Source organism: Rhinatrema bivittatum, chromosome 3 (assembly GCF_901001135.1).
Source record: "Rhinatrema bivittatum chromosome 3, aRhiBiv1.1, whole genome shotgun sequence".
Classification (NCBI taxonomy): domain Eukaryota; kingdom Metazoa; phylum Chordata; class Amphibia; order Gymnophiona; family Rhinatrematidae; genus Rhinatrema; species Rhinatrema bivittatum.
Genome location: NC_042617.1, coordinates 142,639,646 through 142,663,033, shown reverse-complemented (window position 1 = coordinate 142,663,033; position 23,388 = coordinate 142,639,646). Strand labels below are relative to the sequence as shown.

The 23,388-nt window shown below is 45.8% G+C and overlaps 1 protein-coding gene across 1 annotated transcript in view; it reads left to right on the top strand.

Annotated features, from left to right (window-relative positions):
- The window catches only part of CFAP61 (cilia and flagella associated protein 61), an 826,389-nt gene that overhangs the window by 24,208 nt on the left and 778,793 nt on the right, over nt 1–23,388 (top strand). Inside the window, exons 2-4 of the mRNA XM_029593764.1 lie at nt 13,549–13,713; nt 20,593–20,746; nt 22,840–22,916. Of these exons, the coding sequence (XP_029449624.1) occupies nt 13,571–13,713; nt 20,593–20,746; nt 22,840–22,916 (374 nt within the window). The 5' untranslated portion in view covers nt 13,549–13,570. The remainder of the gene's footprint in view (nt 1–13,548; nt 13,714–20,592; nt 20,747–22,839; nt 22,917–23,388) is intronic.

Here is a 23,388-nt window from a genome sequence, read left to right as displayed (position 1 = left end):
ATGATAGGTTACAAATTGTTGTGTTCAGTGGTCTGCGGGATAGGCTCGCGGACCGCCACATTTATCTTCAGCCCCAGTGGAAGGAGTGGCAATGCTGGGGAAGGTCCCGAAAGAATGAGTGGCAGGCTGCCATGTTCAACTTGCCTGTGATGCCGTCCCTTGTGCGCAGTGCCAATTCTAGGCATGTGTGTCACTTTCAGGAAGTTAAAGGGTCCATGGCGGGAAAGTCTCCGTGGCCCCTGCTGATGATGTGATCAAGGCTGTCCTATTTAAGGGCAGCTCCCCTGCAGCAAGACGCAATAGGTCCACTACCTTGAGTAGAGCAAGTTGCCTCAGTGTTGGTTTCTGTGTTCCTGATCTTCATTCCTGAGTTCCTGGTCTGTCTTGGCAGTTGCTGGACTTCGTCTTGTTGTCAGTCTTCAGTTTTTCAGTGTCTTCTGTGTCTTCCTGCCCACCTATGCCATTCCTTGCCTCCCTGCCTGCCTATATGTCCCGCTTCCCTTGGATGATTCTCTGGTCATGACTTTGGCTTGCTTGACTCTCGACGACACTTGAATTCCGCCTGCCACCGACCGCTGCCTGTCTCCTGATCATGTCTGAACGCTGCCTGCCTTGACCACCGCCTGCCTCCGACTATGCCTGAAGCCAGTCAGCCATGGATCCTGTCCTGTCCTGTGACCTGACCATCTCCACGGACATCCAGCTTGTCAGCAGAGGGTCCCACATAAGACCTGACGGCCCCGGCACCCAAGGGCTCAACCTAAGTGGAACAAGGACTGGTATAGGTGAAGCTTCAGTTGGGCCTTTGCCACAGCCAGCTCTGCCAGCTGATAGTGGGGACCTGCAGAGCTCCACCCTGCAGGTTGCATCAACTCCATCTCGGTCCAAGTGTCCACGCCCGAAATAAAAATTACTAGTAATAGAACTAATAGATTTATGTTGTAGTTTCAAAGAAGGGATGATGCCTTTCATCCTGTCAAGTGATTGAGGGTACCCCACTTCAGAATGGAGATTCTCCACTCAGTCATTGCGGCAGTAAGAAAAAGAGTTTCTATCATCATTGGATCTGGCAGAGGTCTATCTCCATATACCTAGCAGACCTTATTTTCAAAGTTATCTTTGTTTTTGCATCTTAGGCCATCATTTTCAATTTCAGGCCTTGCAGTTCAGGCTTGCAACTACTCCAAGAACCTTTATCAAAGTCACGGTAGTCGTAGCAGAAGCTCTACATAAACAGGGGATAATGGTACATCCTTACTTGGATGATTGGATCATTAGAGCAAAAACCGCCCATGAGAACTGGCAGGCTTTAGCCAAAGAAGTCTAGAAAGAGTGGGCTGGATGGTTAACTATGCAAAAAACAATATAGATCCCGCGACCGGCCTCGCTCACACAACTTGGTTTAGGTCAGCTCCGGGTCCCCTGGAGCCACTGCTGTCAACCTGCGGTCTTGCCGCCATGGTTCAGATGCTGCTTCCTCCTCTGGAGCTGCCACTACTGCCACCAAGTGCCGGTGGCCCTGTCAAAGTCATCCGATGCTGGTTTCTCGTTCACCTCCCTAGGCATGCGCCCCTCCTCTACATTTAAAGAGCGTGCGGTGGGAAAGTACCGGCAGCCCCTACTGATGACCTCACTGCACTGGGACTATTTAAAGCAAGTCCCTGCCTATGCTCCTTGCCTTGGCAATAGGTCTCCTTGCTAAGAGTAGTTGTTGCCATTCCTGTGTCTCTGGATTCCAGTGTTCCCATATCCCTGCGTTCCTGAGTTCCTGTTTCATTGTTCCTGCCCCCTCTGTTCCTTGTCCTGCTTCTTCATCCCTTGGACTGATGGTGGTTTTGACCTCAAACTGGTAATCGACCATGAGCTATGCCGCCTGCCACAACCCCTGCTTGGTAATGGACCACATGATTCGCCGCCTGCCTCGACTGCTGCCTGTCCTACATTTCTGTGCTACTGCCTGCTCCCGTCTCCGACCTGTGCACTGGCTGCACCTCTTTACCCGGACTTTCATCGTTGCAGAGGCCCCATCTAAATCCAGCTGGCCTCGGCATGCGAGGGCTCAACCTAAAGGGAACATGGACTGGTAGTGGTGAAGCTCCTGCTGGGCCTCTGCTTCCACTAGCCTACTGCTGGTGGGAACCTGTGGGGCTCCTCCTCCCCCTTGGTCCAAGGGTCCACCTGCACAACAGTTTGCCAAGGCCATGGACTCAGCAGAGGCTTCTGTGCTTCAGACCATTCCAGGACTCACTCATAAGATTCAGGAACTGCAGCTCTTCCTAGAGGCTCTGGCGACTTCCATTGAATGCCTCAACGCCTGACTTCATCGTCAGTGCCGGTGGCAACTCCACTGACCCCAGTGACACCTCTGCATCCTTCAGTACCTTTGCCAGCACCCCTGCGGTATGGTGGAGATCCTAAACAGTGTCGAGGGTTTATAAATCAATGCTTTATGCACTTTTCTCTCCAGCTGGCTCTATTTCCAGATGACACCACCAAGGTTACCTTTATTCTTTATCGCCTTGATGGCAAGGCCCTGGCTTGGGCTTCTTCACTCTGGGAGCATTCTGACCCACTCCTGCAGGATTTATCTCATTTCATCTTCTCCTTCAAAAGAGTTTTTAATGACCTCGGGCGACTGGCAGCTTTCAGTGCAGATCTCCTGTATCTTCATCAGGGGAACTGTTCTCTGACAGACTACACTATTCAATTCCATACTCTAGCCATGGAGCTCGACTGGCGGGAGGAATGCTTACACCCCATTGTTTTGGAGGGACTTTCAGCCCATATCAAAGACGAATTAACAGCTCATGACCTTCCGGAGTCTTTAGAGGACCTTATCAACTTGGCAGGAAGGATCGATCATCATCTTCAGGAGCGCGCTTGGGAATTCTGGACCCCCCTGAAGATCCACCACAACTAGGCCTCGTTCACCCACACCTGTCCCGATTTCCACCTTGCGGTCTCCATCCGCTAACCTGATTGAGGAACCTATGCAACTGGGCTGTGGCTGTCTCACTCCTGAAGAGCGTCTATGGAGGCGACAAGCAGGTCTATATCTGTAGTGCGGCGCGGCAGTACACCGACTCTCACAATGTCCCATCCGTCCGGGAAACCTCCCAGCCTAGGGTGTAATGGGGGCTTGACCCTAGGCTTCTCTACTCCGGCCCCCCCCCCCAACTAACACTCTCTGCGACCATCTCTCTGGCCCATCAAAGCTTTCCAGTCAGCCCTTGTGGATTTGGGGGCAGGAGAGAATTTCCTCAAGAAGTCAATGGTGGACCACCTGCGTATTCCAACCATTCCTAAGGAAGTACCACTCATCATCTCTTCCATCCAAGGTGAACCATTGCCCGGGAGGATTACTTCGTCCACGGTTCCTGTCATTGTATGCATCGGAGCGTTACATGTGGAGGAAATCAAATTCCATGTGATCAACAAGTTCATTCATCCTATAGTCTTAGGACTGCCTTGGCTACAATGCCACTCTCCTCGATTTGATTGGGCTTCTCTAGAACTCTTGAAGTGGGGGCCTCATTGTCACTAGCCCTGCCTAAAAAGAGCTATGGCTCCTCAACTCTCGCTGGCGTCCTCGGACCTTGGGATCCCAGTGTCTTACGCAGGCTTTGTGGATGTCTTCTCTAAGGTTAGATCGGAGATTCTACCACCCCACTGAAACTTTGACTGTGCCATTGATCTGCTACTGGGCACCACACCTTCGCATGGTAGGGTATACCCACTATTCATTCCGGAAACTAAGGCTATGTCGGACTACATCCGGGAGAACCTTGAAAAGGGATTCATCCGACCATCCACTTCTCCTGTCGAAGCAGGATTCTTCTTTGTGACCAAAAAAGATGGGACACTATGTCCCTGTATCAATTACCGTGGCCTGAACGCGATCACCAAGAAAGATAGTTATCCATTGCCACTGATTGCGGAATTATTTTACCGCCTGCAGGAAGCTAAGATCTTCACCAAACTGGATTTACAAGGGGCCCATAACCTGGTGTGCATTCGACCCAACGATAAATGGGCACCTTATTATGCCCTTTGGGTTGTGTAATGCCCTGGCAGTAATCCAGAAAATGATGAACGAGATCTTCCAAGATCTCCTCTATACCAGTGTTGTGGTTACCTAGATGACATCCTTATATTTTCCAAAGACCTTCCATCTCACCACCGTGATGTCTGCCAAGTTTTCAAACGCCTCTGGGAGCATTACTGATGTGCCAAATTGGACAAATGCCTGTTTGAAAAAGAGAGCCTTCCCTTTTTAGGGTACATTGTTTCCAGCCGTGGTTTCTCCATGATCCGAGCAAACTGAAAAGCATCTGTGACTGGCCCCAGCCAACTGGACTGCGAGCTCTCCAAAAGTTCTTGGGGTTCGCCAATTATTACTGACATTTCATCCCTAATTTCTCCTTGATTGCCACTCCCTTTACAGCCCTCACACGTAAGGGAGCTGATGTCAAGACCTGGAGCCCTTTTTAAATATGGGGGTTACATTAGCTATCCTCCAGTCTTCAGGTACAATGGATAATTTTAATGTCAGGTTACAAATTTTTACTAATAGGCCTTTCAAGAGCTGAAGGAAGCATTTCTATGGGAACCCTGCTTGCACCATCTGGACCCTAACCGCCCCTTCATCCTAGAGTTGGACGCATCCTCTGTGGGGGTTGGGGCCATCTTAAGCCAGTACTTTCCTAAAGGCACTCTGCATCTGAGTTCCATTTTTTCCCAGACGTTCTCTTCTGCTGAACGCAATTATGGGATAGGTGACAAGGAACTCCTTGCTATCAAGCTAGCCCTTGAGGAATGGCATCAATGGCTGGAAGGCACGCAACATACCTGTACTGGAGAAGGTTTTCATGGGTAATGATTCAGATGGACTGAACCAAATCACGGTGAACCTAGAAGATGTGGTAGACCTGATTGACAAACTTAAGAGTAGTAAATCACCTGGACTGGATGGTATACACCCCAGAGCTCTGAAGGAACTAAAAAATGAAATTTCAGACCTATTAGTAAAAATTTGTAACCTGACATTAAAATTATCCATTGTACCTGAAGACTGGAGGATAGCTAATGTAACCCCCATATTTAAAAAGGGCTCCAGGGGCGATCCGGGAAACTACAGACTGGTTAGCCTGACTTCAGTGCCAGGAAAAATAGTGGAAAGTATTCTAAACATCAAAATCACAGAACATATAGAAAGACATGGTTTAATGGAACAAAGTCAGCATGGCTTTACCCAGGGCAAGTCTTGCCTCACAAATCTGCTTCACTTTTTTGAAGGAGTTAATAAACATGTGGATAAAGGTGAACCTGTAGATGTAGTGTACTTGGATTTTCAGAAGGCATTTGACAAAGTTCCTCATGAGAGGCTTCTAGGAAAAATAAAAAGTCATGGGATAGGTGGCGATGTCCTTTCGTGGATTACAAACTGACTAAAAGTTAGGAAACAGAGAGTGGGATTAAATGGACAATTTTCTCAGTGGAAGGGTGTGGGCAGTGGATTGCCTCAGGGATCTGTATTGGGACCCTTACTTTTCAATATATTTATAAATGATCTGGAAAGAAATACAAGAAGTGAGATAATCAAATTTGCAGATGATACAAAATTGTTCAGAGTAGTTAAATCACAAGCAGATTGTGATAAATTGCTGGAAGACCTTGTGAGGCTGGAAAACTGGGCATCAAAATGGCAGATGAAATTTAATGTGGACAAGTGCAAGTTGATGCATATAGGGAAAAATAACCCATGCTATAGTTACACAATGTTAGGTTCCATATTAGGTGCTACTACCCAAGAAAGAGATCTAGGTGTCATAGTGGATAACACATTGAAATCGTCGGTTTAGTGTGCTGCAGCAGTCAAAAAAGCAAACAGAATGTTGGGAATTATTAGAAAGGGAATGGTGAATAAAATGGAAAATGTCATAATGCTTCTGTATCGCTCCATGGTGAGACCGCACCTTGAATACTGTGTACAATTCTGGTCACCGCATCTCAAAAAAGATATAATTGCGATGGAGAAGGTACAGAGAAGGGCTACCAAAATGATAAGGGGAATGGAACAGCTCCCCTATGAGGAAAGACTAAAGAGGTTAGGACTTTTCAGCTTGGAGACGAGACGGCTGAGGGGGGATATGATAGAGATGTTTCAAATCATGAGAGGTCTAGAACGGGTAGATGTGAATCGGTTATTTACTCTTTCGGATAGTAGAAAGACTAAGGGGCACTCCATGAAGTTAGCATGTGGCACATTTAAAACTAATCGGAGAAAGTTCTTTTTTACTCAACGCACAATTAAACTCTGGAATTTGTTGCCAGAGGATGTGGTTAGTGCAGTTAGTATAGCGGTGTTTAAAAAAGGATTGGATAAGTTCTTGGAGGAGAAGTCCATTACCTGCTATTAAGTTCACTTAGAGAATAGCCACTGCCATTAGCAATGGTAACATGGAATAGACTTAGATTTTGGGTACTTGCCAGGTTCTTATGGCCTGGATTGGCCACTGTTGGAAACAGGATGCTGGGCTAGATGGACCCTTGGTCTGACCCAGTATGGCATGTTCTTGTGTTCTTAACATTGGTTCACGATATACACTAATCACAAGAACCTCGAACACCTTCAACACGCACAACGCCCGAATGCCCAGCAGGCCTGCTGGTCCCTCTTCTTCACCCGGTTCAATTTCGACCTGAGGTACTGGCCGGCCATCAAGAATGCTCGGGCTGACACACTATCACACTCTTTTCTGCCAGAGGATCTTCCTGGACAATCGCAGCACAACCTAGATCCTGCACAAATTCTCTTGTCCTTTTCCTTGACTGTTCCCCCAGGGAAAACAGTCATGCCCCACAGGCTCTGTGAGAAGGTTTTGGAATGGCCCCACGACTACCGTGTGGCAGGTCTCCCTGGTCAGGCTCGCACTCTCGCTCTTCTTCAACGCTACTATTGGTGGCCCCAAATGCAACGCGATGTTCGAACCTATGTGGACTCTTGTCCCACCCATGCACATCAGAAACCATTGGCGGGATGACCCTAGGGGCTGTTACAGCCATTGCCACCCCCAGGGAGCCCTGGAACCACTTGTCCACTGATTTTGTGGTGAAGCTCCCTCTCTTTAATGGCAACTCTGTTATTTGGGTCGTGATTGACCGCTTCTCTAAAATAGCCCACTTTGTCCCATTACCAGTCCTTCTTACAGCTGCCGAGTTCGCCTGACTCTTAGAATGTGTTCCGTCTTCATGGGTTGCCCGAGCATGTGGTCTGCGACAGAGGATCTCAGTTTACGGCCCGCTTTTGGTGATCTTTGTGTAAAAAGTTCAATATAACTCTGGACTTTACAACTGCATATCGTCCGCAGGCCAACGGTCAGACCGAATGAACCAACTGGTCCTTAAAGACTTTTCTCAGGGCCTATGCCAACGACCAGCAGGATAAGTGAGCCAACCTTTTACCCTGGGCAGAATTTGTTCCATAACTCCCATTACCATTCCAAATCATATATGGAAAGCAGCCCCTACCTCCTCCTCGAATTCCTCTCAATGTTCCATCTCTGGCGGCTCAATTAATAGCTATGGAACTTCAGAAGCTATGGATTCGCACTTCTGAGATGTTACGAAAATCCAAGAGATCAGCGGAAGCTCTTCAGAGACTGGCACCCCAATTTAGACCTGGAGACAAAGTTTGGCTCATTACACGCCACATCCGCCTTAGGCTACCATCCATGCATCTAGCACCCAGATATATTAGGCCTTTTCCCATTATCAAATAAGTGGGGCCAGTAACCTACCAGCTATGCTTACCTAGTTAGTTCTTCAGGAATTCATAACATCTTCCACGTCTCCCTCCTCAAGTACTGATACTCTCGTGGCCCTCTTGGAAGACACCCCAGCCACAAGAGAATTTTTTGGAGACCGGTACCATGTATCAAGTACGGAGGATCTGGACATGAGAAGATGTGGCTGAAAATGGGAGCACCTCCTCTCGTGGGAGGGTTATGGGCTGGAGGAGAACACCTGGAAGCTGGTCTCCAACATATTGGATAAGGGCCTGATCAAATAGTTCTATGCCTCTCATCCCCAGAAGCCCAAGGAAGGGAGCTTAGATGAGGGGGTACTGTTATGCTTGCCGGTTGCAGGAACCCGCGACTGGCCTCGCTCACCCGATGCGGCTTCAGGTCAGCTCCGGGTCTCCTGGTTGTGGCGGGGAGCCGCCGCCGTCAACCCGCAGCCCTGCCGCCATTATCCTGATGCTGCTTCCTCTTTCAGAGCCACCGCCGCTGCCACCAAGTGCCCGCGGCCCTGCCGCAGTCATGCCGATGCTGCTTCCTCCTTCATCTCCCTAGGCACATGCGTGCGCCCCTCCTCTACATTTAAAGAGCCCATAGCAGGAAAGTGCCGGCGGCCCCTACTGATGACCTCACTGCCCTGGGACTATTTAAAGCAAGTCCCTGCCTACACTCCCTGCCTTGGCAATAGATCTCCTCGCTAAAAGTAGTTGTTGCCATTCCTGTGTCTCTGGATTCCAGAGTTCCCATTTTCTTGCATTCCTGAGTTCCTGTTCCAGCATTCCTGTCTTCCTCCTGTGCTCCTTGTCCTCCTTCTTCATCCCTCGGACTGATAGTGGTTTTGACCTCGAACTGGTAATTGACCACGAGCTAGGCTGCCTGCCACAACCCTTGCCTGGTAATCGACAACGAGCTTTGCCGCTTGTCTCGACCGCTGCCTGTCCTACATTCCTGTGCTATTGCCTGCTCCTGTATCTGACTGTGCACCGGCTGCACCTCTTTATCCGGACTTCCATCATTGAAGAGGCCCCGCCTAAGTCCAGCCAGCCCTGGCACCCGAGGGCTCAACCTAAGGGAATGTGGGCTGGTAGTGATAAAGCTCCAACTGGGCCTCCGCTTCCATTAGCCTCATCTACCAATGGTGTGGACCTGTGGGGCTCCTCCCCACAAGTAGCGTCAACTCTCCCTTGGTCCAAGGGTCCATCTGCACAACAAATTGGCAGCCATATCCTGTTAAAGGGGTCACATTAAAGGTATCCAGATAGCTGCACACAGTGGCGTACCTAAAGTATTTGGCACTTGGGTGCATACTTTCTTTTGGCACCTCACTTCATCCCATATATAATTTTAAAATTTCCTAAACATCGATAAAATATTTCAAAACAGCTGACACATCAAATAACACCCAATAGTTAAAACTAATAAGGATTTAAAAAAATCTCCCATTCTCCATATCTGTCATCCTAAGGTTGTCATAGACTGGGGGCATACATGCACACACACTGTTACAACTGTCCCTGTCCGACGTCTCCACTCCACCCACCTTACCTTTTTTGTGACTCCTCCCGTGATTGATAGAAGTCTAGCTGCCGCGGCGTTTGCCTGCTGTCCTCTCCGGCGTCCCCGGTCCGGCTTGGGTGCTGCATCCCGCCATGTTGTCCAGGTATCATAGGGCGCACGCGCCATGCGGCCCTGCTTCTTATTCTCTCTTTGGTGCGAACCTCAGGGACGTCCCCCTGTGATGACGTCACGCATCCCGGATACAAAAGCCTACACTTTTTGCTAGCTAATCGAGTTAGCAAGGGATCTCCTTACGGATGGGATTCACTCTCCGTACCTAGCTACTCTGCCACTCCAACTTTTGGACTTTATCCTAACGGGGTACCCGCTCCTCTGGGGCCTCTCTCATTTCTTTTAGGTCGCTATCAGGAACCGGTACTCGCTCCCCGAGGGCCCATGTTCCCTGACTCGCTGCCTGAACTTATCGCTTCTGCTTGGAAGAAACCGCTGCCTACATCATCAGTGAGTTACCAACTTTATTTCCTCAGAGCTGTTCCCTGGAACCAGATACTTGCTCCTCGAGGGCCTGCCTCTATTCCAGCTTCTGTGTCACCTTCCGGGAGAAACCGCTGTGTGAGTAACTTTTCCAACGAGGCTCTATACCAGAACTTTGTGTATGCTCCACTGTACTCACTATCTCAGTTTTCTCCACTACAGCACAGCCATAGAGGGAATCGCTGTTCCAGTATCCTGAGGAACCCTAGCCCAGCCGGGCTTCATCTCTACTCACTACTGCCACCTCTGGTGGCTTCTCAACTCTGACTAATAAAAGATATAACTCTGTGTTGTGTGTCCCAAAGCTGAGCTTGACCTGTGGCCCCTCACAGGACTTCCCCCCCATGGGCGTGGTCAGCTGCCACAGTGTCCAAGGGTCCACCCAAAACCTTACAAACAATAACACACACAATATGCACCCTCTCTTTCACACACAAACATACACACTTGATGAGAGACAGAGGAAGTACGTGTGTGTGTGTGTGTGTGTGTGTGTGTGAGAGAGAGAAAGAGATAGAGGAAGCATGTGTATGTGTGAATATATACACACACTTACTTTCCCTGTGTCTCGCTCACATTCTCACACACATAGAAGCGCTTCCTCTATCTCTCACCTACACACATATATACACACACACACACACACACACCCATGCTTCTTCTCTTTCTCTCACACACTAACATAGACACACATACTTCCTCTGTGTCTCTCTCTCACACATTAACACAGACACACACTAACACATGCACACACATGGAGAAAAAAACTGAACTGGAAACCACAACAAGCCAGATTCTGTAGGCAGTGCATCAATGGAAAAGCAGAACATCACTATTTCACAAAACAATACAATCAAGAAAAATAAATCAATCAGAATAGTAAAACCATACTAAAATATACATATTAAACCAGCTGATGAATAGAATTAGTAAACACTAATAAAATATTTCAAAACAGCAGACACATCATATTGAAGAATTAAAACTAACAAGGATAAAAAAAATCTCCCGCTCTCCATACCTGGGAACTTTATATTTCTAGTCATCCTGAGATTGTCATGGATTGGAGGAGAGCGCACAAACTTTAACCACTCTTACACAGACATATACAGGCACACATGCACAGGCACAGTTACTTTCTCATACACGCACAGACACAGGCACTCTCTCACACAGTCACCTGTACAGGCACTCTCTCTCACAGAAACTCACACAGGTACTCACTGACACATACACACATTTACCCACTTATATACACAACACACACACACAGAAACCCTCATACACAAAGGCACCCTTATACACACACACACAGGCACCCTCTCATACACATACACCCTCTCATACACAGGCACTCACTCTCACAGGACCAGTCTCTTGCTCTCTCACACACATTTTGGACCTCTTATTTGAGTGCTGACTGCACAGTAGGGCCTCTTCTTCTGCCTTGATTCCAGAGAAACGTCGGCGGCACTGCAGGGCCTCTTCATCTGCCGTCGGCTCCGTGGAAACACCAGCAGTACCGCATGGTGTCTTTATCTGCCACCGGCTCGGAGGAAACTCCGGCGGCACCACAGGGCCTTGCTTTTGCTGGCATGGAGTGGGAACCCCACCAGCACATTACTTCTCCATGCCACCACAAGACCTTTGTATATGCTGGAGGCAAGGGCACCTTTCCCTCTGTTGTCACCTGGGGCGGACCATCCCCCTCGCTCCCCCCTTAGTACACCACTGGCCACACACCCTGATGTGGTGCACTTTTTAAAAGGGTGAAGCTTATATGACCACCCTTCAAACCAATTTGTGCTCATTGGGATCTTATCCTGGTTCTGAGCAGTGGTAGGAGAACTCTTTGAACTGTTGAAGTAAAGATCCATTAAGGAATTGGCATTAAAAACTACCTTTTTGGTAGCAATCTGTTCCATCAGATGCATTTCGCAACTGTAGGCCTTCTCATAGTCTTTACCTAGTCATTTCTCCTCATTCAGTCACTTTGCCCTCATTCCTCTTGAAGGTAGTGTCTCCCTTCCACCTGAATCAAGGGATTTCGCTGCCAGCATTCAGGAAGGAGGAATGTAAGGGGAAGGACGACAGCCTACACCCACTGGATGTGCACGGTGTGATATTAAGACACTTAAAGGTAATGAACCCTTTCAGGAAATCTGTCAGGTTGTTTTTCCTGTTTGGGGGACTATGAAAAGGAGAAGCAGCCTCCAAGATCTCAATAGTCAGATGAATTAAAAGTGAGCTCTTCATCCTGTATACGCAATGGTAGGCAAGCATCAGTGGCACTCCACACACACTCTACGAGGGTGTAGGCATCATCCTAGGCAGAAGCGTCATTAGTCTCCCCAGGTAAAATATGCAGGGCCGCCAACGGGACTTCCCTACACTCATTTTTCAAGCACTATAAGCTGAACGTATAGGCTAAGAAGTAAATGGCCTTCAGGTCAGGGGTCATGAAAGCAGTCCTGTCTTCTCCCACCCAGCCTCAGGGTAGCTTTTGTAGCTCCTAAGTTAAGGACTGGTCTAGCAGTAGGAAAAGGAAGGTAAAATCGTTCTTACCTGATCATTTTCTTTCCTTGAATCCTGCTAGATCAATTCAGGCTCCACCTAGGAACATAGGGGCCACAAGTAGAGACATCTGAGGTAATCCAGCTCTCTTTCTCTCTCTTCCTCTTTTCTCTCTCTCCTCTTTGCCCTCTCCTTCTGAGAGGAGGAATAACCTTGGGGGATAAAAAAAGAGAGAGATATAATTAAATATAAAGGAGAAAAGGGGGCTAAAATGGGGTTCCTTGGCTGGTTGCTGTGACAATAGGCTACTGGCAAGGGCCTACAACCACTCCCCTTTTTATGTCCAAGAATGAGGACATGAAGGGGGGTGTGCCTTCTAATCTCTTGTCAGTTTACAAGCATGGAAATCCCAAGTGTAAGTACTGGTCTAGCAGGACTCAAAGAAAATTATCAGGTAAGAAAAATTTCACCGTATATTTCTTTGAATCCTATTAACTATTGTCAAACTCTGAACTGCACATTGCATAAGGTAAGAGTTTAATACAGGCGTTTAGTTTCCTCAGGAACTCTATTTATTCTATTCTGCAGTAAACAGTTTTTTTTTTCACTGTCAAGGGAAAAGCTATAACAAGTTTCTTTATTATTTGAGTAACTAGTAGGCCCAATTTTTATCGAGGTGTTTTTCCTATTCTCTATATAGGAGAAAATCTTTGGCCTAATAAACCAGCATTTCACCAAGGGTAGTGTTTATAAATAGGTTAGTTTTGTGCATACCATGACAGGAATGAACCTCACTCATAAGCCAGAGTATGTTGGATATGATCTCTTACTTTCTAATTTACTGTTAATGCTTGTTTTAATACTTGCATTGTGCCAAAGAGAACTTCCTCCTGGAGTTCATAGGGTGTAATATGTACAGACAACAAATCTAGCTGTGCTTGGAAGTTCTTTTCAATCAAGCTGGTAGTACCCATTACAATTCTGGCTATTTCTTTATTTTTCTGTCACATCTGGAAGGCTACCATTAAAATGTGTTGTCAGTATGTGCTGACCTTGTAACAGTTACAAGTGCCTTTACAAATACATTTTTGGTAAATTAATAATGTTTTGATTTATATACTGGCTGTACTGAGTTTGCATCCAGGAGTTATATCTAAATAACCTTTTATTATTTTCCCTTTAGATATATTTAGCATAGCATAAACATGACTGCAATAGCCTCTGTACGAGGAAGAACAGAAGTACTCACTGCTAGAAGAGCAGAATCGTTTGATATCCCTGGCATTGCCAAACTCATCAATTATGCTACAGAGAAAACATTTGGAAGAATCAATATCATCTATCTTCTGTAAGTACACAAACAGGTACTTACAGACTTATGTTTTTGGGTACTTGCCAGGTTCTTATGGCCTGGATTGGCCACTGTTGGAAACAGGATGCTGGGCTTGATGGACCCTTGGTCTGACCCAGTGTGGCATTTTCTTATGTTCTTATGTTCTTAGGTGACAGGCCCACTGTAGAAATTATCAGGAAGATGTGGCCCTGTAGTATGGGCAGAAATAATTGTATAACAAAAATAAAGAAGGGAAACTTAGTCCACAGTTCCAAATGTTTATCCATCTATTTATTATAATAATACACTTGTGAACTCTGTTTGTGGAGATGCACTCTAGCAGTGGCACAAGGTGGCATTATCCTATAATTATCATAGTCAATACCGACATCTTGTGGCCACCGTTGGTACTGCAGCTTCTCGCATTTCCTGAACAGACACAAGCACATTACCTCGTCCTGAATATGTTTGCTGGCAATTGAAGATAAACAGTTTCATTGAAGGTGGGTTACACATTGCTGGCAGCAGATCAGCTACAATGGAGTCACACTCTTGGTAGCATGGAGATGATGTTGACCATCAGAGAAAGCCTTGGAAGCAGAGACAAATATGGCTACCATGCACTGCTTTAGCAGGCTCCCATCAGCAGCATGGGTAGACAACCAGAGGCTGAGGTGGCAGAGGAAACTAGTTAAGTTTGTGGTAATGGTGAGGGAGAAAGAGAAAAAAAGAAGGTGAGAGAGGCAAGGTAGGGATGGGCTAAGGGGAAAGAGTGGTGAAGGGGAGAGGGAAGATGGAAAGGTGATGAAAAGCAAGGGAAGGGAGGGGGTGAGATGAGTGTGGGAGTGATGGGAGAAAACAGGGAAGGGGGAGAAGGAGAAGAGAGGTGAGGAGGAGAAGTGTAAGAGCAAATAAGGGGAAGAGGGAAGAAAGGCCAGGAAGGAGAGGGGTGTTTCAAGAGAAATACTCATTTGACTGCAAATCTGTTGCAGGTTTTAGTATAGGAACATAAAGTATTAATTGCAGCCTTTTTGAGAGGAATGTGTATCACAGTCCGGTTTATCTCAACCCAGTAAAAGAAACTTTATCATTTATCCTTTTTTAAACATTAAAAAACATTTTTATAGCTTAAATAAAAATGTTATGAGGTCCATATTTGAAGGGATTCTAAGTTACAAGGTTTAACTTTCCCTCCACTCTAAATACATTTAATCTGGGTAGGTCATTACCAGGCTAAAATGTATCCAGATAGATCAGGGGCAGTCAGAGTGAATTCTGGTATGGGGCTAAGTTATCCAAATAACTTATCTGATGACTCTGATATTTTGAATTATCTGGATATCTTATCTGGATAAATATGGTCACGAGAGCTATCCTAAAGTATTCCTGACACTGTACTCGTATAACTAAACTTACAGGCTGATACAGTAAAGCGCGGCCGCAGTTACCCCGTTTCTAACTCGCTGTGTCCTCACAATTTCACTGCGTAAGTCTAACCCGCGATTCACTATCTGTTTTCACCGATCCTTACAGCTTCTTTAACTCGACGCATATCCCTTTCCGCCCGCAGCATGTCTATGTATGTAAACAATCCGATTAGCTATTCCCTCCATACAGTAAAGTGCGCCCCGACTATCGCCTTTTTAACCTGCTATCTTGCCACGTCTTTAACCTACTAATTTACCGCCTACCCTGGCCCTTGCGTTAGTGTGGTTCACTGGTTGCTCAGCATATTCAATTTAAAGCTTTAACCTTGGTATTTAAGGCTCAGCTTGATGCCATACATTCCATTGCACTGTCTGTATTCACAAGAATGTAATTATCTGATTCTACCACCAAAAGCCGCCCAGTCCCAAACCAACCCAATCCACAAAAAAAAAAAAAAAAATGCTTCTCGCACTTAGCTGCCCAGTCCCAAACCAATCCAATCCACAGAAAAAAAATGCTTCTCGCACTTAGCCGCCCAGTCCCAACCAACCCAATCCACAGAAAAAAAAAATGCTTCTCGCATTTAGCCACCCAGTCCCAAACCAATCCAATCCACAGAAAAAAAATGCTTCTCGCTCTTAGCCGCCCAGTCCCAAACCAACCCAATCCACAGAAAAAAAAAAAGATTCTCGCACTTAGCCGCCCAGTCCCAAACCAACCCAATCCACCTATGCAGACTTCTTCCTGTGCTGGTGAGGTTTGTGAGCCCGGGCATTGGATGCATCTGAGGCTGTGTGTCCGATGGTGTCAGATGCGTCGACCGCTTCTGCTGCATCGACTGTGCCAAGGTGTCCTGTGTCAAGTGGGTGTAACAGTGCCGATGCATCAGCTCCGCTTGACTTAGTTGTCCGTCAGGCAGCAGAAGTCTTTGTCGTTGATGCATGCGTTGGTTCCTGAGTCGACGGCACAGATGGGGATTTGCTGGAAGAAGTGTGCGTCCGCTTTGATGCTCCAGACCCCGCACTTTTTTGCTTACGTGACCCATCTCTCAATGCTTTGTGCTTCTCGGCAACATGGGGCAATAAAGGCTCCTCAGGGGGATGAGCTGTATTCCCCGACACACCTGGGGCTGCAGAAAAGAAGCTTTATGTAAGCTGTCAGAGCATGGCTCCAGGGAAGAGTGGGCTGGGTTTCTCTCTAGTGACGGGGCACCTGAACCAGAGCCTTCCTCTCGAAGCCGGGCGATCTTCTGCACTCTCTGCCTTTGGGCCCAGGGGGACAGGCAGCCACAGTCCTTGCAGGGGGACTGATTGTACTCCGGGCCCAGGCAGAGTTAACAATACCTATGGCCATCTGTTGCTGACATTATTTTGCCACACTTGCAAAATTTGAATCCCAGCTTCGAGGAGGCATGGTCACACTGAAATTTGCAGATTTAGGGAAAGTAGCACTAAAAAAAACGGCGAAAAAGGATTGAAGAAATCTCTGTGAAGCTCCACGTGTGGCTCACAACACGGAAAAAAACAGACTGAAGGGAAGATGGTGCTGCACAGGAAAGGAAGGGCAGCCACGCAGTTGCACAGAGCAAAGCTCTGTGATCTTTGTGAAGCTCCGTCAAGGCTGCCCTCTAGTGGATGTCCCAGACAGCATGGCTAATTCATCCCTGCTTGTCGATGGGACAAAAGTATTTTCACTCATCAGAAAAAACATCTTAGCACAGATGTCACAACTAAACACATCAGACTCTAAGCCAATACATTGAATACAATTCTTATGATTGTACAACTGCAGCATGCAAAGAGACTATGAGCACCATTTGAAGCTGCTGGCTAACTTCTCTGCGACATCAAGAAAAACAGAAGAGGAGAAATCAAACAAAAGCCTAGATTTACTAAGCCGCAATATGCTACAACGTGTGTGAAAGGAAAATTGGTTCTTACCTGCTAATTTTCATTCCTGTAGTATCACAGATCAGTCCAGACAGGGGGCTGAGCCTCCTGTCCAGCAGAGGGAGACAGAGAAAAACTGAAAAGGTATCCTATATCAGGACAGTGACCATATTTATCCAGATAAGATATCCAGATAATTCAAAATATCAGAGTCATCAGATAAGTTATTTGGATAACTTAGCCCCATACCAGAATTCACTCTGACTGCCCCTGATCTATCTGGATACATTTTAGCCTGGTAATGACCTACCCAGATTAAATGTATTTAGAGTGGAGGGAAAGTTAAACCTTGTAACTTAGAATCCCTTCAAATATGGACCTCATAACATTTTTATTTCTTTTACTGGGTTGAGATAAACCGGACTGTGATACACATTCCTCTCAAAAAGGCTGCAATTAATACTTTATGTTCCTATACTAAAACCTGCAACAGATTTGCAGTCAAATGAGTATTTCTCTTGAAACACCCCTCTCCTTCCTGGCCTTTCTTCCCTCTTCCCCTTATTTGCTCTTACACTTCTCCTCCTCACCTCTCTTCTCCTTCTCCCCCTTCCCTGTTTTCTCCCATCACTCCCACACTCATCTCACCCCCTCCCTTCCCTTGCTTTTCATCACCTTTCCATCTTCCCTCTCCCCTTCACCACTCTTTCCCCTTAGCCCATCCCTACCTTGCCTCTCTCACCTTCTTTTTTTTCTCTTTCTCCCTCACCATTACCACAAACTTAACTAGTTTCCTCTGCCACCTCAGCCTCTGGTTGTCTACCCATGCTGCTGATGGGAGCCTGCTAAAGCAGTGCATGGTAGCCATATTTGTCTCTGCTTCCAAGGCTTTCTCTGATGGTCAACATCATCTCCATGCTACCAAGAGTGTGACTCCATTGTAGCTGATCTGCTGCCAGCAATGTGTAACCCACCTTCAATGAAACTGTTTATCTTCAATTGCCAGCAAACATATTCAGGACGAGGTAATGTGCTTGTGTCTGTTCAGGAAATGCGAGAAGCTGCAGTACCAACGGTGGCCACAAGATGTCGGTATTGACTATGATAATTATAGGATAATGCCACCTTGTGCCACTGCTAGAGTGCATCTCCACAAACAGAGTTCACAAGTGTATTATTATAATAAATAGATGGATAAACATTTGGAACTGTGGACTAAGTTTCCCTTCTTTATTTTTGTTATACAATTATTTCTGCCCATACTACAGGGCCACATCTTCCTGATAATTTCTACAGTGGGCCTGTCACCTAAGAACATAAGAACATAAGAAAATGCCACACTGGGTCAGACCAAGGGTCCATCAAGCCCAGCATCCTGTTTCCAACAGTGGCCAATCCAGGCCATAAGAACCTGGCAAGTACCCAAAAGTGTTCTGCTCGGTCTATCCAAGCTGGGAACGATTCACGCAGAATGCGCTCCTCATCCCTTGATTGGAAGGGCTCCTTTATGCCTATCCTCTGATACATTCATATCCAGGACAATACAAAAGTGCATTGTGGACATCACAGACTTGATATTCATTGCGCCAGCATGGCCAAGACAATCTTGGTACGCCTATCTAGTTTGGCTATCCATAATTCCTCCTACCTCACTGTGAGACAGCGTGGATCTACTGACTCAGGAAGGGGGCACACTGCTACACCCCATGCACTCCTCAATTCATCTCACCGCTTGGAGATTGAGAGGACAGTATTAAGCTATCTGCAGTTGTCCATAGGAGTCCAAGACATTTTAAGTTTGGCTAGGAAAGTTTCCACCAGGAAAAACTATCAAGGCAAGTGGTGACATTACACGGCCTGATGTTTGGACAGAGAGATAGATCCCTTCTCCTGTTCACGCGAAACTCTGTTAGAATACATGCATATACTTTATCAATCAGGATTGGCGACGGCCTCTGTTAGGGTTCTTGTGAGCGCTATTGTGGTGTATCATCACCCATGCAATGGCCTTCCGGCATCAAACCATCCTCTGGTTTCATGCTTCATGAAGGGGATCCTGAAACTGAGGTCGCCTGTAACGAAACCGCCAGTTCCTTGGGACATAAATTGGGTCTTAGAGCAACTCATGCTACTGCCCTTTGAGCCCATGGACACTGCTTATGTCAAATATCTCACTTGGAAGGTGGTTTTCCTGGTGGCGTTGACTTCTGCCAGGCGGGTTAGTGAGCTACAAGCCTTAGTTCACTACCCTCCAAATTTGCAGTTCCACCATGATAAGGTTACCTTGAGAACTCATCCCTCTTTACCAAAGGTGATCTCGGCTTTCCATTTGAACCAAACTATCACCTTACCTACCTTCTTCCTGAAGCCACATACAAATGACAGGGAGAAACTCATCTACACCTTAGACTGCAAAAGGGCGCTGGCTTACTACAAGTGGAGGACGCAGTCAGAAGGGAGAACCTCACAGCTGTTTGTGTCCTTCAACCCAATTGCGCCAGGGCTTCCGGTTACCAAGTGGATTTTGTTGACTTGGATATCCCAGTGCATTCATTTTTGTTACTCAGGCCATATAATACAGCTTTCAGACCCAATAAAGGCGCATCAAGTAAGAGCAGAAGCGACTTCAGTCGCATTTCTTCATGTGGTACCATTGCTGAATATATGCAAGGCAGCCATGTGGTCATCTCTACATACTTTCATATCACACTACTGTCTGGATCAGTAGACACCTTCGGACGCAGCTCTGGGTTCAGCAGTATTGCGACACACAACCAGATGAGGCTGTCCACAATAGTTGCAGGTTGCACACACAAGGACAATTACTTCTCCTAGGGGAGTTGGTGACTCCCAGACAGCTTGCTTATCGGCGGGAAAAAGCAAGTTTGCTTACCGTAAACGGTGTTTCCATAGATAGCAAGATGAATTAGCCATACTGACCTGCCCACCTCCCTGGACAGCCTCCCTGTTACTGCTCCATTGATTAAGCTGTGTTACAGACTGAGGAGAAATGGCGATTGTGCGGGAAGACCCATAGTGAAAGCTCTGTGATCTTGGAGAGAAGTTCCTCCCAGGACTGCCGGAGGACGTCGCATACAGCATGGCTAATTCATCCTGCTATCTATGGAAACACTGTTTATAGTAAGCAAATGTTCTTTTTCACTCAGGCAATATGGGGACTTCAAATAGATGCAAAATGTCTTTATGAACCATTCCGCATATGAAATTAAGAACTCTTTGAATCTTTTTTGCACTTCAAATTTTCCATTTCCCAAGGGCATGGCAGCATCAGAGGAATGGTTTTCATCTTTGGGCTCCTTGGGAGCTTGTTTTGAGTGCTCCCAGAAGTTCACTTTCAAAATGGAATTTTGGAATCTTTGGTAGATGAGAAAGAATCTTCCAAAAGAAGTTGGGTATAAGGGATAAAAACTGGGGCAGAGAAATTAATTTGGGGAAACTCCCGTAATACACCTCTGCAAGCCTGGTGCCTCTATCTTCCTGTATTGTTTGAGTATCTTGGCCCATATTTCCTGCTTTGATCTGAATTTTCTTCTGAATTTTAACATTGTTGTCACAGTGAGAAATCAAACCTTGCCGTGACCCTCAGCAATGAAAAGAATGAGGTCATCGCACATGCTGTGTTGCTGGATTATCCCAACTGGAATGTTGCCAAACAGGAAAATTGGGAATCATGGTTATATACAAACTATGAAGACAGTCAGGAATGCACGGTGAGTATGGACAATTGTAGATTTGCTGGTACTATGAGAAACTTTAGATTTTATAGAGCATTATGACCCTTCTGGAGCCTAGTTTTCATTTCTGGTAGGGGTGGAGAATGGAAGAGAAGAGGGACTGGTAAAAATCTCCTGAGCTGTTTATTTTATTTTTTTAGATCCTGCTTTTTGGCACTTCAAAGTGGATCACATTAAGGTATTATAGGTATTTTCCTATCCCCACAAGGTTCATAATCTAATTTTATACCTGAGATAACGGAGGGTAAAAAGTGACTTGCCGCAAGTCACAAGCAGCAACAGTAGGATTTGAACCCTAATTTCCATGTATTGTAACCTGCTATTCTAACTACTAGGCTATTCCTCCACTTATAAACTCTGAGGCTTCTGATTACTAGTCTCTAAAAATATTTATCTCATGCCTTTTCATTGCTAGCTCAAGGTACCATATATTTATATTCAGATATAGTAAATCCCTGTTCCGAGAGGGCTTCTGATGTAAGGAAGTAATTTTCAAAGGAGTTACATGTGAAATGTAACATACTATCATAATTGTCAAAGGCCCATTTACGTGCTTAAGTGGGTAAAACCTTTTGATACTTCAATGGTATATATTGCAACAATTTTCCCAAAGCCCACTTACATGGGTAATGTGCATTTGCATTTGTAAATCCCAGTGTTAAGCATGTAAAACCTTTTGAAAATTACCCCTTTAATTTCTACCTGAGATAATGGAATACAAAGTGATATGATCAGGATTACATGTTTTGAACTCTGGTTTCCCTAGTTCACCATCCACTGCCCTCATCACTAGGCTACTCCTCCCCTTCAACATATATACATGTATGCTTGTTTATATTTATTTATTTATTTATTTAACACTTTGCTATACCGACCTTCATGAAAAAAAGATTCATATCAAATCGTTTTACTTGGAACTTAGGGACTAACTAAATAACTATATAACAAGAAAGCAGAAGGCAAAATTACATATAACAAGGAGATCGAACTTGGGGGGCTAGTGTAGCCGGGAAGTAGAAGGACAGCATAACTAGAGGAAAAATGTATATATACTGAGACTAGGCAGAGCGTCTAGCCAGTTGAGCGAAGTCTGTTTGAGCGGTATGTTGAAATTTAGAAATTAAGGGAAGGCTTGGAGGAAAAGCCAAGTCTTAAGTTTTTTTTGAAAGGTTAGAAGGCAGGGTTCCAATCTGAGGTCAGACGGTAAGTTGTTCCAAATGGTAGGGCCCGCTGTGGAGAATGCACGTTCTTTGGTGGATGATAGACGCATGGATTTAGTTGGTGGGACTTGTAGGGTTCCTTTATATGCTTCTCTGATGGGTCTTGAGGATGAGTAAAGTTTGATCTGAAGGTCTAGTGGTAGCTGATTATGGATGGTTTTGTGGATTGTGGTGAGTGCCTTGTGCAAGATTCTGTATTTTATTGGCAGCCAGTGCAGGTTTCGGAGTATGGGAGTGATGTGAGCTCCCTGGTTGGTGTTGGTTAAGATTTTAGCTGCTGCGTTCTGGAGCATCTGGAGCGGTTTGGTAGCAGAGATGGGGAGCCCCAAGAGGAGAGCATTGCAATAGTCAGTTTTAGAGAACAGCGTTGACTGGTTGTATAGTTGTTAAATGTTGTTAAATGTTGCCATTGTATAGTGTTAAATGTTAACACTATACAACGACAGTGATCTGAAAAAGATGTTGGGATATTCATTTTTGAGCCCAACTGGCTAAATAAAGATATTTTTTGAGAGTGGTGAACTTTTGGTATGTTTTGTTACCGTTGCTGTGGTTTTTTAGACAGAGCAGCTCTGCTTTATCAGGACTGCAGTGCACTCAGCATCTTATTGAGCTAAGCATACCAGATTTTAGCATTTTTCCTCTTAAAACATAAAGAGATAGCAGTGTGAACAATTCTTCCATTTATACAAACCTAGAAACATAGAACAAGATGGCAGATAAAGACCATACGGCCCAAGCAGTCTGCCCATCTGCATTTGCTCGGCTTTATCTTCCTTTCCTCATGCTCAGAGATGGGACTTTGTTTGAAATGATTTTCCTAACATCTGCTCCTCTGAATCCTTGTAGCCCTTGAACACGTTATTTCTGCATCTTTTTGTGGCAAAGGAAAACTATTCAGTTGACTGCGTCCAAGAGATTGTAAGGTGAGTCAACATGCAGAAAAAAACAATTCAATGCCAGCCAATCTTATTTTTGTGAAGAAAGTTTGAAAAACCCAGAGAAGTGTGAATTTTGTGAGAGCATATCTGATTGCTTTAATTCGAGCAGATTGATCTGACTGTAGCTTTGTTCGTGAGACCGGGTGCCCTTCGAGGAAGTGTCCATCACTGGTGAGAACTGAGGAAGAATGTGAAGCGGCACCCGGTGCTGAAGTGAGATAGGTGATAAAATAGTGCAAACCACTGGAACAGATTTAAGGCCTAAGTTACTAAGGCTTTTCTTCATTCTGGATCTATGAGAAAAAGTTTAGTAGATTGAACCTTTGGAGGCCAATTTTCATCCTTCCCATGGTACTTGCAGGCCCATGCTGATTTTTAAAGGGAAGCTTTCTGTAGCAATTCCCTTTGAAAATTCCACGGTAGCCAATGATAAAAAGTATGCAGGGATTTCCAAAAG